The sequence below is a fragment of the Electrona antarctica genome (genome assembly GCF_951216825.1).
Source record: "Electrona antarctica genome assembly, chromosome: 7".
NCBI classification, from domain to species: Eukaryota; Metazoa; Chordata; class Actinopteri; order Myctophiformes; family Myctophidae; genus Electrona; species Electrona antarctica.
The window spans coordinates 530,182-548,753 of record NC_136812.1 but is presented as its reverse complement, the minus strand read 5'-3'; the positions used below and the strand labels follow the sequence as shown (position 1 = coordinate 548,753).

General features: G+C 40.0%; 1 protein-coding gene across 1 annotated transcript in view; it reads right to left on the bottom strand.

The window, feature by feature from the left end:
* The window catches only part of slc30a7 (solute carrier family 30 member 7), a 45,043-nt gene extending 29,469 nt beyond the window's left edge, over positions 1-15,574 (bottom strand). Inside the window, exons 1-3 of the mRNA XM_079505345.1 lie at positions 15,435-15,574; positions 13,908-14,009; positions 3,554-3,667 (exon numbers count right to left, since the gene is read on the bottom strand). Coding sequence (XP_079361471.1) covers positions 3,554-3,667; positions 13,908-14,009; positions 15,435-15,514 — 296 coding nt within the window. The 5' untranslated portion in view covers positions 15,515-15,574. The remainder of the gene's footprint in view (positions 1-3,553; positions 3,668-13,907; positions 14,010-15,434) is intronic.
* Positions 15,575-18,572: the final 2,998 nt, after the last annotated feature.

The window sequence follows — 18,572 nt, the reverse complement described above, 5'->3', positions numbered from 1 at the left end:
GATATTATAATTAGAAGGAGTGTTAATATTAATGATATTATAATTAGAAGTGTTAATATTAATGATATTATAATTAGAAGGAGTGTTAATATTAATGATATTATAATTAGAAGGAGTGTTAATATTAATGATATTATAATTAGAAGTGTTAATATTAATGATATTATAATTAGAAGGAGTGTTAATATTAATGATATTATAATTAGAAGTGTTAATATTAATGATATTATAATTAGAAGGAGTGTTAATATTAATGATATTATAATTAGAAGGAGTGTTAATATTAATGATATTATAATTAGAAGTGTTAATATTAATGATATTATAATTAGAAGGAGTGTTAATATTAATGATATTATAATTAGAAGGAGTGTTAATATTAATGATATTATAATTAGAAGTGTTAATATTAATGATATTATAATTAGAAGGAGTGTTAATATTAATGATATTATAATTAGAAGGAGTGTTAATATTAATGATATTATAATTAGAAGGAGTGTTAATATTAATGATATTATAATTAGAAGGAGTGTTAATATTAATGATATTATAATTAGAAGTGTTAATATTAATGATATTATAATTAGAAGGAGTGTTAATATTAATGATATTATAATTAGAAGTGTTAATATTAATGATATTATAATTAGAAGGAGTGTTAATATTATTGATATTATAATTAGAAGTGTTAATATTAATGATATTATAATTAGAAGGAGTGTTAATATTAATGATATTATAATTAGAAGGAGTGTTAATATTAATGATATTATAATTAGAAGGAGTGTTAATATTAATGATATTATAATTAGAAGGAGTGTTAATATTAATGATATTATAATTAGAAGGAGTGTTAATATTAATGATATTATAATTAGAAGGAGTGTTAATATTAATGATATTATAATTAGAAGGAGTGTTAATATTAATGATATTATAATTAGAAGGAGTGTTAATATTAATGATATTATAATTAGAAGTGTTAATATTAATGATATTATAATTAGAAGGAGTGTTAATATTAATGATATTATAATTAGAAGTGTTAATATTAATGATATTATAATTAGAAGGAGTGTTAATATTAATGATATTATAATTAGAAGGAGTGTTAATATTAATGATATTATAATTAGAAGGAGTGTTAATATTAATGATATTATAATTAGAAGGAGTGTTAATATTAATGATATTATAATTAGAAGTGTTAATATTAATGATATTATAATTAGAAGGAGTGTTAATATTAATGATATTATAATTAGAAGGAGTGTTAATATTAATGATATTATAATTAGAAGGAGTGTTAATATTAATGATATTATAATTAGAAGTGTTAATATTAATGATATTATAATTAGAAGTGTTAATATTAATGATATTATAATTAGAAGTGTTAATATTAATGATATTATAATTAGAAGTGTTAATATTAATGATATTATAATTAGAAGTGTTAATATTAATGATATTATAATTAGAAGGAGTGTTAATATTAATGATATTATAATTAGAAGGAGTGTTAATATTAATGATATTATAATTAGAAGGAGTGTTAATATTAATGATATTATAATTAGAAGGAGTGTTAATATTAATGATATTATAATTAGAAGGAGTGTTAATATTAATGATATTATAATTAGAAGGAGTGTTAATATTAATGATATTATAATTAGAAGGAGTGTTAATATTAATGATATTATAATTAGAAGGAGTGTTAATATTATTGATATTATAATTAGAAGTGTTAATATTAATGATATTATAATTAGAAGGAGTGTTAATATTAATGATATTATAATTAGAAGGAGTGTTAATATTAATGATATTATAATTAGAAGGAGTGTTAATATTAATGATATTATAATTAGAAGTGTTAATATTAATGATATTATAATTAGAAGTGTTAATATTAATGATATTATAATTAGAAGGAGTGTTAATATTAATGATATTATAATTAGAAGGAGTGTTAATATTAATGATATTATAATTAGAAGTGTTAATATTAATGATATTATAATTAGAAGGAGTGTTAATATTAATGATATTATAATTAGAAGGAGTGTTAATATTAATGATATTATAATTAGAAGTGTTAATATTAATGATATTATAATTAGAAGGAGTGTTAATATTAATGATATTATAATTAGAAGTGTTAATATTAATGATATTATAATTAGAAGGAGTGTTAATATTAATGATATTATAATTAGAAGTGTTAATATTAATGATATTATAATTAGAAGTGTTAATATTAATGATATTATAATTAGAAGGAGTGTTAATATTAATGATATTATAATTAGAAGGAGTGTTAATATTAATGATATTATAATTAGCCATAAAGGAGTCGTTAGATCTCATGGAATGAAGCTAAATAACATCTACAAGACGATGATGATTTAGGGCCGACCAGCTGAACCCTAACCCTGACCAGCTGAACCCTGACCAGCTGAACCCTGACCAGCTGAACCCTAACCCTGACCAGCTGAACCCTGACCAGCTGAACCCTGACCAGCTGAACCCTAACCCTGACATTTAACTGAGACGTTCATGTTTCTGGAAGTTGCTTCTAAACTTGTATTCTACTGCTAGTTTTGATCACTCCAAACATTTATCGATAGATTATAATTATTATAATATTATAATTACCCATAAGAGGAGTCGTTAGACCTCCATCTACTGATGACTGAAGCAGCCAGGCCAACATTAATATCATTAATAATATTATAATTACCCATAAGAGAAGGAGTCGTTAGACCTCCATCTACTGATGACAGAAGCAGCCAGGCCAACATTAATTCATATTATAATTACCCATAAGAGAAGGAGTCGTTAGACCTCCATCTACTGATGACTGAAGCAGCCAGACCAACATTAATATCATTAATAATATTATAATTACCCATAAGAGAAGGAGTCGTTAGACCTCCATCTACTGATGACAGAAGCAGCCAGGCCAACATTAATTCATATTATAATTACCCATAAGAGAAGGAGTCGTTAGACCTCCATCTACTGAAGCAGCCAGACCAGCATTAATAATATTATAATTACCCATAAGAGAAGGAGTCGTTAGACCTCCATCTACTGAAGCAGCCAGACCAACATTAATATCATTAATAATATTATAATTACCCATAAGAGAAGGAGTCGTTAGACCTCCATCTACTGAAGCAGCCAGACCAATATTAATATCATCAATAATATTATAATTACCCATAAGAGAAGGAGTCGTTAGACCTCCATCTACTGAAGCAGCCAGACCAATATTAATATCATCAATAATATTATAATTACCCATAAGAGAAGGAGTCGTTAGACCTCCATCTACTGATGACTGAAGCAGCCAGACCAACATTAATATCATTAATAATATTATAATTACCCATAAGAGAAGGAGTCGTTAGACCTCCATCTACTGAAGCAGCCAGACCAGCATTAATAATATTATAATTACCCATAAGAGAAGGAGTCGTTAGACCTCCATCTACTGAAGCAGCCAGACCAACATTAATATCATTAATAATATTATAATTACCCATAAGAGAAGGAGTCGTTAGACCTCCATCTACTGATGACAGAAGCAGCCAGACCAGCCAGCAGAGCAGTGCAGTCAAAGAACATGTGGAAGGAGTCTGAGATCAGACCCAAACTGTAACAGAGAAATACACAAACATTACTACACACTACCACACACACACGGAGACACACACACACGGAGACACACACACACACACACACACACACACACACACACACACACACACACACACACACACACACACACACACACACACACACACACACACACACACACACACACACACACACACACACACACACACACACACACACACACACACACACACACACACACACACACACACACACGGCTCCAGCGTGCCACTTAATTTATTTAAAAAAAGTATTTTTTTGATGTGCACGCGCAGGGACGGAGCGGTGCATGTGCGTGCACGCTAGAACGCGTCCCCCTAGATTCAAGAGAAGACTCACCTAATCAACCTCACGTCACAAGACTTTCCAAGACGCACAACGTACTCAGTGGTCTAGGTTTAGGTCTAGGTCTAGGTACTCAGTGGTCTAGGTTTAGGTCTAGGTCTAGGTACTCAGTGGTCTAGGTTTACTGGCGCCCAGCACCCCCTATTTTCACGCCGTGTCAAGTACCGTGCCGAATCAAATGGCTACTAGTAGCATAACAACAGGACAGCTTTAACTGTTTACCTGAGCGCACGGTAAGCATGCACACTGACAGCAGTAGGCTATGGCTCCAGTAGGCTATACGGTAAGCATGCACACTGACAGCAGTAGGCTATGGCTCCAGTAGGCTATACGGTAAGCATGCACACTGACAGCAGTAGGCTATGGCTCCAGTAGGCTATACGGTAAGCATGCACACTTACAGCAGTAGGCTATGGCTCCAGTAGGCTATACGGTAAGCATGCACACTTACAGCAGTAGGCTATGGCTCCAGTAGGCTATACGGTAAGCATGCACACTTACAGCAGTAGGCTATGGCTCCAGTAGGCTATACGGTAAGCATGCACACTTACAGCAGAAGGCTATGGCTCCAGTAGGCTATACGGTAAGCATGCACACTTACAGCAGAAGGCTATGGCTCCAGTAGGCTATACGGTAAGCATGCACACTTACAGCAGAAGGCTATGGCTCCAGTAGGCTATACGGTAAGCATGCACACTTACAGCAGAAGGCTATGGCTCCAGTAGGCTATACGGTAAGCATGCACACTTACAGCAGAAGGCTATGGCTCCAGTAGGCTATACGGTAAGCATGCACACTTACAGCAGAAGGCTATGGCTCCAGTAGGCTATACGGTAAGCATGCACACTTACAGCAGTAGGCTATGGCTCCAGTAGGCTATACGGTAAGCATGCACACTTACAGCAGAAGGCTATGGCTCCAGTAGGCTATACGGTAAGCATGCACACTTACAGCAGTAGACTATGGCTCCAGTAGGCTATACGGTAAGCATGCACACTTACAGCAGAAGGCTATGGCTCCAGTAGGCTATACGGTAAGCATGCACACTTACAGCAGTAGGCTATGGCTCCAGTAGGCTATACGGTAAGCATGCACACCGACAGCAGTAGGCTATGGCTCCAGTAGGCTATACGGTAAGCATGCACACTGACAGCAGTAGGCTATGGCTCCAGTAGGCTATACGGTAAGCATGCACACTTACAGCAGTAGGCTATGGCTCCAGTAGGCTATACGGTAAGCATGCACACTGACAGCAGTAGGCTATGGCTCCAGTAGGCTATACGGTAAGCATGCACACTTACAGCAGTAGGCTATGGCTCCAGTAGGCTATACGGTAAGCATGCACACTTACAGCAGTAGGCTATGGCTCCAGTAGGCTATACGGTAAGCATGCACACTTACAGCAGTAGGCTATGGCTCCAGTAGGCTATACGGTAAGCATGCACACTGACAGCAGTAGGCTATGGCTCCAGTAGGCTATACGGTAAGCATGCACACTTACAGCAGAAGGCTATGGCTCCAGTAGGCTATACGGTAAGCATGCACACTTACAGCAGTAGGCTATGGCTCCAGTAGGCTATACGGTAAGCATGCACACCGACAGCAGTAGGCTATACGGTAAGCATGCACACTTACAGCAGTAGGCTATGGCTCCAGTAGGCTATACGGTAAGCATGCACACTTACAGCAGAAGGCTATGGCTCCAGTAGGCTATACGGTAAGCATGCACACTTACAGCAGTAGGCTATGGCTCCAGTAGGCTATACGGTAAGCATGCACACTTACAGCAGAAAGCTATGGCTCCAGTAGGCTATACGGTAAGCATGCACACTTACAGCAGTAGGCTATGGCTCCAGTAGGCTATACGGTAAGCATGCACACCGACAGCAGTAGGCTATACGGTAAGCATGCACACTTACAGCAGTAGGCTATGGCTCCAGTAGGCTATACGGTAAGCATGCACACTGACAGCAGTAAGCTATGGCTCCAGTAGGCTATACGGTAAGCATGCACACTGACAGCAGTAGGCTATGGCTCCAGTAGGCTATACGGTAAGCATGCACACTTACAGCAGTAGGCTATGGCTCCAGTAGGCTATACGGTAAGCATGCACACTGACAGCAGTAGGCTATGGCTCCAGTAGGCTATACGGTAAGCATGCACACTTACAGCAGAAGGCTATGGCTCCAGTAGGCTATACGGTAAGCATGCACACTTACAGCAGTAGGCTATGGCTCCAGTAGGCTATACGGTAAGCATGCACACCGACAGCAGTAGGCTATACGGTAAGCATGCACACTTACAGCAGTAGGCTATGGCTCCAGTAGGCTATACGGTAAGCATGCACACTTACAGCAGTAGGCTATGGCTCCAGTAGGCTATACGGTAAGCATGCACACTTACAGCAGAAGGCTATGGCTCCAGTAGGCTATACGGTAAGCATGCACACTTAGAGCAGTAGGCTATGGCTCCAGTAGGCTATACGGTAAGCATGCACACTTACAGCAGAAGGCTATGGCTCCAGTAGGCTACTGCTGCTGTGTGGTGTTCTGCACACAAGAACGCCTCCTCCTCCATCAAACAACAGATGAATTCGTCCAAAGCAAACTTTTTAGTTTCGCTAGTGTGCAGTAAAGATGTTTGTCTGACTATTTTTGTGTTTGTGTCTAAAACAACTCTCATACACTATTTAACAATTAGGCTTAGGCTATATCAGCTGTTCTGTGTGCATGCCGTGATGCGCACATGCACGCGCGTGCACGTGACATCATTAAAACGCTGTGGTACCTGTAAAAAAGCACCATGACACGTGTGTGTGTGTGTGTGTGTTCCAGCCTCTCCAGCTAAAATTAGAGATAGTTAGGAAGTAAACCAAGTGGACCTTTTTAAGGGTCTGTAACAGGATGTAACACAAACGGAACCAAATGGACTCTCAGAGTTAAATTGACATACATTTTACAATAGAAAAGATAATAATAAATGGGGGTCCCAGAGATAGAAATGGCATTAAATGGTGTTCAGTTGCATGTCAAACTGGGAGTCCTTGAAATTATCATATTTTTTTTAAAATGGGTGTCTGTGGGTAATGTGTAAATGTTGTAATGTGTAAATGTAAAGTTTCCCTAGCATGCATTTGTATTTTCTAAGGCTACTTTCATCATGTTATAGTGCTGCTTTTATTCATTAAGGCTACTTTCATCATGTTATAGTGCTGTTTTTATTCATTAAGGCTACTTTCATCATGTTATAGTGCTGTTTTTATTCATTAAGGCTACTTTCATCATGTTATAGTGCTGTTTTTATTCATCTAAATGTTTAACCTGGTAGCTCCAGTGCTACTGAAGTAAAACTGTTCATTTTGAGCCCTGATTTACATGACTTGATCGTTTACTGTATTCCTGTGACTGTTTACTGTTCCACAACACGGTAGGCGCAGGCGCTTGATTTGATTACCAAACTTCCTCGCAGGAGGACAAGTTAAATCCCTTTATTTTTTATTTAACGATGTTGCGCCCACAATGTGGCACGCTTCATAAGTTCAGAGCGCTTGGGCGCTTGCTAGCGCAAATGCGCTAACAGCGGCAGCGCCGTGAGCTTGTGGATGGTCTGTGTTCTGCACACGACACCGTTGTTCTGCACACGACACCGTTGTACCACAAAGTCACACAGAGAGAGCTTGTGGATGGTCTGTGTTCTGCACACGACACCGTTGTACCACAAAGTCACACAGAGAGAGCTTGTGGATGGTCTGTGTTCTGCACACGACACCGTTGTGTTCTGCACACGACACCGTTGTGTTCTGCACACGACACCGTTGTACCACAAAGTCAATCTGGCAGAACGTGCACACATCAGCCTGCCAAGCTGCCACGTCTATTGTGTTTTCAGAACGTCGTTGTTGTTTAACGGTTTTGAACTTGTGACTCAACAATCATCTCACGCTGATAGTAAGCGGCGCGGCATTGTTGTGAAAGTGTTACCACTGCCTCCAGGGTCCTCCGAATTAAGAGAGCTACCTCTAAAGTTCTTATAGTTAAAATAAAATGCTAGTATTTACATGACTTGTAACTTTTCACATCCAAAGTTCGCTTAGAAGGTCCGGATCAAGGACAAAAGGACCAAATATTTACATTTTGATTTTGGTCCGTTTGGTGTTCCCACAGGACTTTGTAAAGCGAACCAAAAATGTAAACAAATGACACGTGGACATGTTAAGCGAACCAAATAGTGAAAAAAATAATACGTAATTTTACGATGGAGGGAAAAAGAACATGAGGGGAAATCAGTCTACAATTTTTGGGCACAACCTTCAGTCACACAGAGAAGAGAACAGCCTTCAGTCACACAGAGAGAGAACAGCCTTCAGTCACACAGAGAGAGAACAACCTTCAGTCACACAGAGAGAGAACAGCCTTCAGTCACACAGAGAGAAGAGAACAGCCTTCAGTCACACAGAGAGAGAACAGCCTTCAGTCACACAGAGAGAGAACAGCCTTCAGTCACACAGAGAGAGAACAGCCTTCAGTCACACAGAGAGAGAACAGCCTTCAGTCACACAGAGAGAGAACAGCCTTCAGTCACACAGAGGGAGAACAGCCTTCAGTCACACAGAGAGAGAAGAGAACAGCCTTCAGTCACACAGAGAGAACAGCCTTCAGTCACACAGAGAGAGAACAGCCTTCAGTCACACAGAGAGAGAAGAGAACAGCCTTCAGTCACACAGAGAGAGAAGAGAACAGCCTTCAGTCACACAGAGAGAGAAGAGAACAGCCTTCAGTCACACAGAGAGAGAACAGCCTTCAGTCACACAGAGAGAACAGCCTTCAGTCACACAGAGAGAGAAGAGAACAGCCTTCAGTCACACAGAGAGAGAAGAGAACAGCCTTCAGTCACACAGAGAGAGAACAGCCTTCAGTCACACAGAGAGAGAAGAGAACAGCCTTCAGTCACACAGAGAGAGAAGAGAACAGCCTTCAGTCACACAGAGAGAAGAGAACAGCCTTCAGTCACACAGAGAGAGAAGAGAACAGCCTTCAGTCACACAGAGAGAGAACAGCCTTCAGTCACACAGAGAGAGAACAGCCTTCAGTCACACAGAGAGAGAACAGCCTTCAGTCACACAGAGAGAGAACAGCCTTCAGTCACACAGAGAGAGAACAGCCTTCAGTCACACAGAGAGAGAACAGCCTTCAGTCACACAGAGAGAGAAGAGCCTTCAGTCACACAGAGAGAGCTTGTGGATCGTCTGTGTTCTGCACACGACACCGTTGTGAGCTTGTGGATGGTCTGTGTTCTGCACACGACACCGTTGTTCTGCACAGGACACCGTTGTACCACAAAGTCAATCTCGCAGAACGTGCACACATCAGCCTGCCAAGCTGCCACGTCTATTGTGTTTTCAGAACGTCGTTGTTGTTTAACGGTTTTGAACTTGTGACTCAACAATCATCTCACGCTGATAGTAAGCGGCGCGGCATTGTTGTGAAAGTGTTACCACTGCCTCCAGGGTCCTCCGAATTAAGAGAGCTACCTCTAAAGTTCTTATAGTTAAAATAAAATGCTAGTATTTACATGACTTGTAACTTTTCACATCCAAAGTTCGCTTAGAAGGTCCGGATCAAGGACAAAAGGACCAAATATTTACATTTTGATTTTGGTCCGTTTGGTGTTCCCACAGGACTTTGTAAAGCGAACCAAAAATGTAAACAAATGACACGTGGACATGTTAAGCGAACCAAATAGTGAAAAAAATTATACGTAATTTTACGATGGAGGGAAAAAGAACATGAGGGGAAATCACAGTCTACAATTTTTGGGCACAACCTTCAGTCACACAGAGAAGAGAACAGCCTTCAGTCACACAGAGAGAGAACAGCCTTCAGTCACACAGAGAGAACAGCCTTCAGTCACACAGAGAGAGAACAACCTTCAGTCACACAGAGAGAGAACAGCCTTCAGTCACACAGAGAGAAGAGAACAGCCTTCAGTCACACAGAGAGAGAACAGACTTCAGTCACACAGAGAGAGAACAGCCTTCAGTCACACAGAGAGAGAACAGCCTTCAGTCACACAGAGAGAGAACAGCCTTCAGTCACACAGAGGGAGAACAGCCTTCAGTCACACAGAGAGAGAAGAGAACAGCCTTCAGTCACACAGAGAGAGAACAGCCTTCAGTCACACAGAGAGAGAACAGCCTTCAGTCACACAGAGAGAGAAGAGAACAGCCTTCAGTCACACAGAGAGAGAAGAGAACAGCCTTCAGTCACACAGAGAGAGAAGAGAACAGCCTTCAGTCACACAGAGAGAGAACAGCCTTCAGTCACACAGAGAGAACAGCCTTCAGTCACACAGAGAGAGAAGAGAACAGCCTTCAGTCACACAGAGAGAGAAGAGAACAGCCTTCAGTCACACAGAGAGAGAAGAGAACAGCCTTCAGTCACACAGAGAGAGAAGAGAACAGCCGTCAGTCACACAGAGAGAACAGCCTTCAGTCACACAGAGAGAGAACAGCCTTCAGTCACACAGAGAGAGAACAGCCTTCAGTCACACAGAGAGAGAAGAGCCTTCAGTCACACAGAGAGAGAACAGCCTTCAGTCACACAGAGAGAGAACAGCCTTCAGTCACACAGAGAGAGAACAGCCTTCAGTCACACAGAGAGAGAAGAGAACAGCCTTCAGTCACACAGAGAGAGAACAGCCTTCAGTCACACAGAGAGAGAACAGCCTTCAGTCACACAGAGAGAAGAGAACAGCAACATGACCGCAACAACTTGCTATTGCGTTCATTCTTAATAATTATTTTATAAGCCAAATAAGAGCAACAGATGAACAGAGGAGCAGGTGTTTGAACAAAAATGTGCTTGCTGCTGATGCATACAATTCACCGGAGACGTATAGCCTACAACAAGGTATTCCCGATAAAAAGGACATTTTTTCCATGTGTGCACCTTAACCCGAATTAGATCCGATTTGTTATTTCTGCGCATCAAATCGGCGGGCATTTCCATGTTATCTTATGGTTTAAACTAGAAGCCGTGCTGGTCAGTAAAGTATTGAGCTTCAACTTGAAGCCGTGCTGGTCAGTAAAGTATTGAGCTTCATGTCATCTTATGGTTTAAACTAGAAGCTGTGCTGGTCAGTAAAGTATTGAGCTTCAGGTCTTATGGTTTAAACTAGAAGCCGTGCTGGTCAGTAAAGTATTGAGCTTCAACTTGAAGCCGTGCTGGTCAGTAAAGTATTGAGCTTCAGGTCTTATGGTTTAAACTAGAAGCCGTGCTGGTCAGTAAAGTATTGAGCTTCAACTTGAAGCCGTGCTGGTCAGTAAAGTATTGAGCTTCAGGTCTTATGGTTTAAACTAGAAGCCGTGCTGGTCAGTAAAGTATTATCTTATGGTTTAAACTTGAAGCCGTGCTGGTCAGTAAAGTATTGAGCTTCAGATCATTTCCATGTCATCTTATGGTTTAAACTAGAAGCCGTGCTGGTCAGTATTGAGCTTCAGGTCTTATGGTTTAAACTAGAAGCCGTGCTGGTCAGTAAAGTATTATCTTATGGTTTAAACTTGAAGCCGTGCTGGTCAGTAAAGTATTGAGCTTCAGGTCATTTCCATGTCATCTTATGGTTTAAACTAGAAGCCGTGCTGGTCAGTAAAGTATTGAGCTTCAGGTCTTATGGTTTAAACTAGAAGCCGTGCTGGTCAGTAAAGTATTATCTTATGGTTTAAACTTGAAGCCGTGCTGGTCAGTAAAGTATTGAGCTTCAGGTCATTTCCATGTCATCTTATGGTTTAAACTAGAAGCCGTGCTGGTCAGTAAAGTATTGAGTAAAGTATTGAGTAAAGTATTGAAGCCGTGCTGGTCAGTAAAGTATTGAGGTTTAAACTAGAAGCCGTGCTGGTCAGTAAAGTATTGAGGTGCTGGTCAGTAAAGTATTATCTTATGGTTTAAACTTGAAGCTGTGCTGGTCAGTAAAGTATTGAGCTTCAACTTGAAGCCGTGCTGGTCAGTAAAGTATTGAGCTTCAACTTGAAGCCGTGCTGGTCAGTAAAGTATTCAGCTTCAACTTGAAGCCGTGCTGGTCAGTAAAGTATTGAGCTTCATGGCATCTTATGGTTTAAACTAGAAGCCGTGCTGGTCAGTTAGTGGTCAGTAAAGTATTGAGCTTCAGGTCAGAACAGCTCCGCTGCAGCTAACTGAGTTGACCCATGCAGTTTCACATCTTTTGCTGATGTAATCAATTCATCATTTGGGACCACCTGTGTAGCTTATTTAACATTTTAAATGGCTTGCATGTAGGCTATGTAGGCTACGCTTGACATTCGACGTCTTGAAGTTGTCACCATTGGCTCTTTCTCTATACGTGCGGCCGTGCGCTAGAGCGAGACAGGAAGATTTTAAATATTTCTCTGTCTCTGCGTCTCTCCCATAGAGCTATAAAATATATCGGGTCTCTCCCCCCGCACGCACAGACACACGCACACACACACACGCACGGACACACGCACACACACACACGCACGGACACACGCACACACACACACGCACGGACACACGCACACACACAATATTTTATGACAGATTCTGTTGATTTCAAGAAACCTCTCTCTCTCTCTCGCATGAAGTCTCATGCATTCATGATGTAGGCTTGGTGTAACTCTGCGTGGCGGCGGCGGCACATGGTTCAAATGAACAGATCTACACGCTTACATCGTGTACCATACCGTACATACCATTCCGTGTCGATAACTTGTACATTTGTTATTTTTGCGCATGTGAACCTCGTACGCTGCCATTAAATTTGCATGCTGCGCCTCCTTAGCCCTCCTACATGGATGCAGGTCTATCAATAGTGATCGCCGTAAAAAAAGACTAATTATTAATGCAGCCTCACAACTGCCAACGCCCATTTTGGCTATCGTCCTGTATTTGGTCCTAAGTCCGAATGCGTTCACACCAGTAACGAACCGCACCAGAGTTCGAATGCACGTTCACACCAACCGAACCAAAGGGGTAAGCGGACCATGGTTCGTTTTAAACCAACCAAACATGTCTGGTGTGAAAGTGCCCTTAAACAAAAACATAGTTTTCAACTGGTAAAGGAAACGTATCAAGCCTGCAAGTAAGTTAAAAAAAAATCACACCCATGTGAAGTGAGGGGCGCTCTTATTGTACATGATCATGACGTAAATTAGTCACTAAGCCTATAATTTCAGTCACATTTTGTTTACCATTGCTTTGGAAATTTAGCTTGAATAAATTACAATTTTGTAAGGAAACCTAACCTTTGCATTGCCTAATAATAACATACTGTATAGTCTTACCAGCTTGTCAAAACAATGCCATTTACTGCTTTTTATATAGAAATAAAATTTGATATTATGCATAATTAAGGTCAGCCCTCAAAAATATTTTCTGTTTCTCATTTGGCCTCCTGGGAAAAGTAATTGCCCTGCCTTAGTGTCAACCTGCCTTAGTGCCTTAGTGTCAACCTGTTATGTCACTGTTATTACCGGAGAAACACACACTGTTTACACACATATCACTACTTCAGGTGTCTGTCTCCCACGCATGCGCGCGCACGCACGCACGCACACGCACACACCAGACACCAGACACAAAGACACACACACACACACACACACACACACACACACACACACACACATACGTGGCACAGACAGAAACAGGAACTACTAGAGCTATCAGCATTAGCACAGTTAGCATCCTAACATTAAAACCAAGCTGTTTCTGTTAGCATGGTTAGCACAGTTAGCATCCTACCATTAAAACCAACCTGTTTCTGTTAGCATCCTACCATTATAACCAAGCTGTTTCTGTTAGCATGGTTAGCACAGTTAGCATGATAATAACCAGTACCTGTTGCTCCATATTCCAAACGTCAGCTCCACGAAGGCGAAGGAGAGGTTGAGACACAGGAAGAAGAACAGGTTCCTGGACGTCTTATCAGCCAATATGGATCTGGATGAAACAATAAATACATGATCAATACAGTCTTATCAGCCAATATGGATCTGGATGAAACAATCAATACATGATCAATACAGTCTTATCAGCCAATATGGATCTGGATGAAACAATCAATACATGATCAATACAATGAACTATCAGTGATCAATACATTATAAACAGCCTAAAGCATCCTCATACATCCGTTTCTCTCCATAGGATGTTTTGCTGTGTTTTCATATTAGTGTATTATTTGTACGTCTTAGAATATTCTGATGATGAATTGAGCATTCAGGACCCTGATGTAAACAAGCCTTATAGTGTTTTATCATGAGTTTTATATCCTCAAAGCAGAACTTGTTCCATTGACTTCCACTATAAACATCTGGCTAGCTAGCAGGCTAACAGGAGCTAGCCTCATGACTAACTTAAAGTCACGTCAGCATCGAAGTATAACAATAGAGTTGAACAACAACAGATCTACAAACTCTCACAGCCCACAAAAACAACTACAGAATATTGTCGTTAAGATCAGATTTAGTCCACATCATGCTGTATTGATGTTGGCACCATTAGGAGAGATATCAGGCAGAGTTGATCAGAACAACTATTATTCTACAATCTCTAAGTGTGTAGACTTCTGGAAAATTAACTAATGCATATGTTTAACAATAACGTAACTCTGTGAGAGTGTATAAATGCAACCAAATGGACCCGTACGGGTCCATTTGGTTTCATTTATACGCTCTCACAGAGCGTATAATGTTACTGTTTTTCATTTCTTTGGCCAATAAGTTCTACAGAGCTGCTAGCTGCTAGCTAGCAGGCTAGCTCTGCTAACCACAACAACACACAACTATTATTACATTAATTAGTCAATTCATAATTATGTTCTTCAACAAAACAGCGACAATAATAATGTAACAAATACCAACAATTAATACGCATTTTTAATTGAACTTATTTATCTGCGATTTTTGTTATTAAAGACTTTAACTGACACACACACACACAGCTATAGCCTGTTAGCCACCGGTTAACGTTAGCTCCCATACACATGAATGGAATGAACACAGCTAGCCTGCTAGCATGCTAACGCTAGCCTCCAATACACATGAATGGAATGAACACAGCTAGCATGCTAACATGCTAACGCTAGCCTCCAATACACATGAACGGCGTGTTCATAGTTGTAAACAATAAGTTTTATATAAATATAAAAGTGGTTATTGGTGAATATTAATGTTGACCTAATTAACATGTTTTAACTGTAATTATTCTGATGTTATTAAAGACTTTTAACACACAGAGCTAGCCTGTCGGCTAACGTTAGCTCCAATACACATGAATGGCGTCAGAGCATCCAGACTATAGATGTAATAATTATAAGTTTTATATGAATATTAAAGTTGATAATTAATTATTGTTGTTCTTTACCTGAACCATCCGGACAGTTTGAGCAGCAGGTTAAATTTAGCAGGTTTATATTCGTCATCTTTCACTGATAGAGGCAACATGACTACTGACACACACACACACACACACACACACACACTCACACGCACGCACGCACGCACTGAGCACACACACACACGCACACAGCTGGAAGGACCGCACGCACGCGCACGCACACACTCACACAGCTGGAAGGAGGGAACACGCGCACACGCACACACGAATACAGCTGACGAGACACACGCGCACGCACGCACACCACAAACTGCTGGTTCCTATGACAACAACAACAAGCACTTCCGCCTCCGTCACGTCAGTGTTGATTTGTTTATTTATTAAAATTTACAATTTAGATTTATTTAATTCAATTTAATAAAAGTTACGTTTTAGCAGACGATATTTACTTAGTTAATTAGTTTATTTATTGTGGCTTCTTTCTTTCTTTCTTTATCTTTTTTTTTTCTTTTTTTTAAATGTATTTTTTGGTTTTGTTTACATTATTTTCCAACCACAGTAACTATTCCGTCCTTTTTCCCCTTTTTTTCTCCAAAATTAAACTATAAACAAAATCAATAAATAGGCTACATCATGCAATATAACTTTCTTTCTTTATTTCATATTAGTGTATATCTGTATTCTTTAAATGTTCTGATGAATTGAGAATGTTGGACCCTGACCACCACGACCCCCTCTGCTGGACACGGCTGGGTATTACAACTGCATTCATTCCACTAGTCAGTGCAGTGGAGGAGAAGGAACTATAAGTACATTTACTCAGGTACAATTCTGAGGTATTTATACTTTACTTCAGTATTTACAATAGTTTTACTAATACTCCATCTCAGAGGGGAATATTGTACTTTATCTCCACAGTGTTTTATACTCATAGCAGATTTAGTATTGATAGATTTAAGTACCTTCATTTGAAATGTATCCATTCTACAATCTGTGAATACAATTTGAATTGAAATGTATCCATTCTACAGACTGTGAATACAATTTGAATTGAAATGTATCCATTCTACAGACTGTGAATACAATTTGAATTGAAAAGTATCCATTCTACAGACTGTGAATACAATTTGAATTGAAATGTATCCATTCTACAGACTGTGAATACAATTTGAATTGAAATGTATCCATTCTACAGACTGTGAATACAATTTGAATTGAAATGTATCCATTCTACAGACTGTGAATACAATTTGAATTGAAATGTATCCATTCTACAGACTGAATACAATGTGAGCACGCATGTGGCAGCGGTGGCCGAACGGATTGCGGAGCGGTCTTGATACCGGAAGGTCGCCAGTTCGAATCAGCGGTCCGACACGTTAAAATTACCACTGCTGAAGTGCCCTTGAACAAGGCATTGAACCACTACGATGAAATGTTCTATGAGCAGGGCCTGGCTGGAAACAAGTTCTTGAGCTTAGCCCAGATACCCTGGGTAAATATAGTAATCATTTCATTTCATGTGACAAAATGTGCGCGTACAGAAAGGTGAAAGTCCCTCACTGCAAAAAGTTACATCCAAAATGTTTTTCTCTCTTTTCTTTCATTTTATTAACACAATTGTATTAATTATTGTAATTTTGGCACAATGTAAACACAACAGCATTGGTTACATCTTGTTGAAAATACGAATGAATATACATGAAAGATTCAACATAAAAGTGAAATTACATTTTATGGATTTATAGATAAAATACAATGATTTTCAAAATGCCTTCTTTGGAGTAAATGTAAATTTTGTCCATTATCAATAAAACCACAATATTCATGTTTAAATGTTCTATAATCCATGAATCGAATCCCGGCTCCTTCTCCTATCTACATGTGGAAGTGTCCTTGAGCAAGAAGACACTGAACCGCACATTGCTCCCGATGTGCTGGTTGGTGCCTTGCATGGTTTCCTCCACCATCGGTGTGCTGGTTGGTGCCTTGCATGGTTTCCTCCACCATCGATGTGCTGGTTGGTGCCTTGCATGGTTTCCTCCACCATCAATGTGCTGGTTGGTGCCTTGCATGGTTTCCTCCACCATCGATGTGCTGGTTGGTGCCTTGCATGGCTTCCTCCACCATCGGTGTGCTGGTTGGTGCCTTGCATGGTTTCCTCCACCATCGATGTGCTGGTTGGTGCCTTGCATGGCTTCCTCCACCATCGGTGTATGAATGTGTGTGTGAATGTGTGAATGTAATGTAAAGCGCCTTGGATAAAGGCGCAATATAAATGCACCATTTACCATTTAAATGTTCTCTCCATCGTGACAAATAGTAATCTCAGCACCAACGTAATCAATACAGTCAACCAAAGGACAAGATTCCTGTACAGGATCTCCTCACTGGTCGACAAAAACACCTTGAAGACCCTAACAGGAGCCTCGTGCAAGGTTTCTACACCTTGAAGACCCTAACAGGAGCCCTCGTACAAGGTTTCTACACCTTGAAGACCCTAACAGGAGCCTCGTACAAGGTTTCTACACCTTGAAGACCCTAACAGGAGCCTCGTACAAGGTTTCTACACCTTGAAGACCCTAACAGGAGCCTTGTACAAGGTTTCTACACCTTGAAGACCCTAACAGGAGCCTTCGTACAAGGTTTCTACACCTTGAAGACCCTAACAGGAGCCTCGTACAAGGTTTCTACACCTTGAAGACCCTAACAGGAGCCCTAAAGTACAAGGTTTCTACACCTTGAAGACCGTAACAGGAGCCTCGTACAAGGTTTCTACACCTTGAAGACCCTAACAGGAGCCCTCGTACAAGGTTTCTACACCTTGAAGACCCTAACAGGAGCCTTCGTACAAGGTTTCTACACCTTGAAGACCCTAACAGGAGCCTCGTACAAGGTTTCTACACCTTGAAGACCCTAACAGGAGCCCTCGTACAAGGTTTCTACACCTTGAAGACCCTAACAGGAGCACTCGTACAAGGTTTCTACACCTTGAAGACCCTAACAGGAGCCCTATAGTACAAGGTTTCTACACCTTGAAGACCCTAACAGGAGCCTCGTACAAGGTTTCTACACCTTGAAGACCCTAACAGGAGCCCTCGTACAAGGTTTCTACACCTTGAAGACCCTAACAGGAGCCTCGTACAAGGTTTCTACACCTTGAAG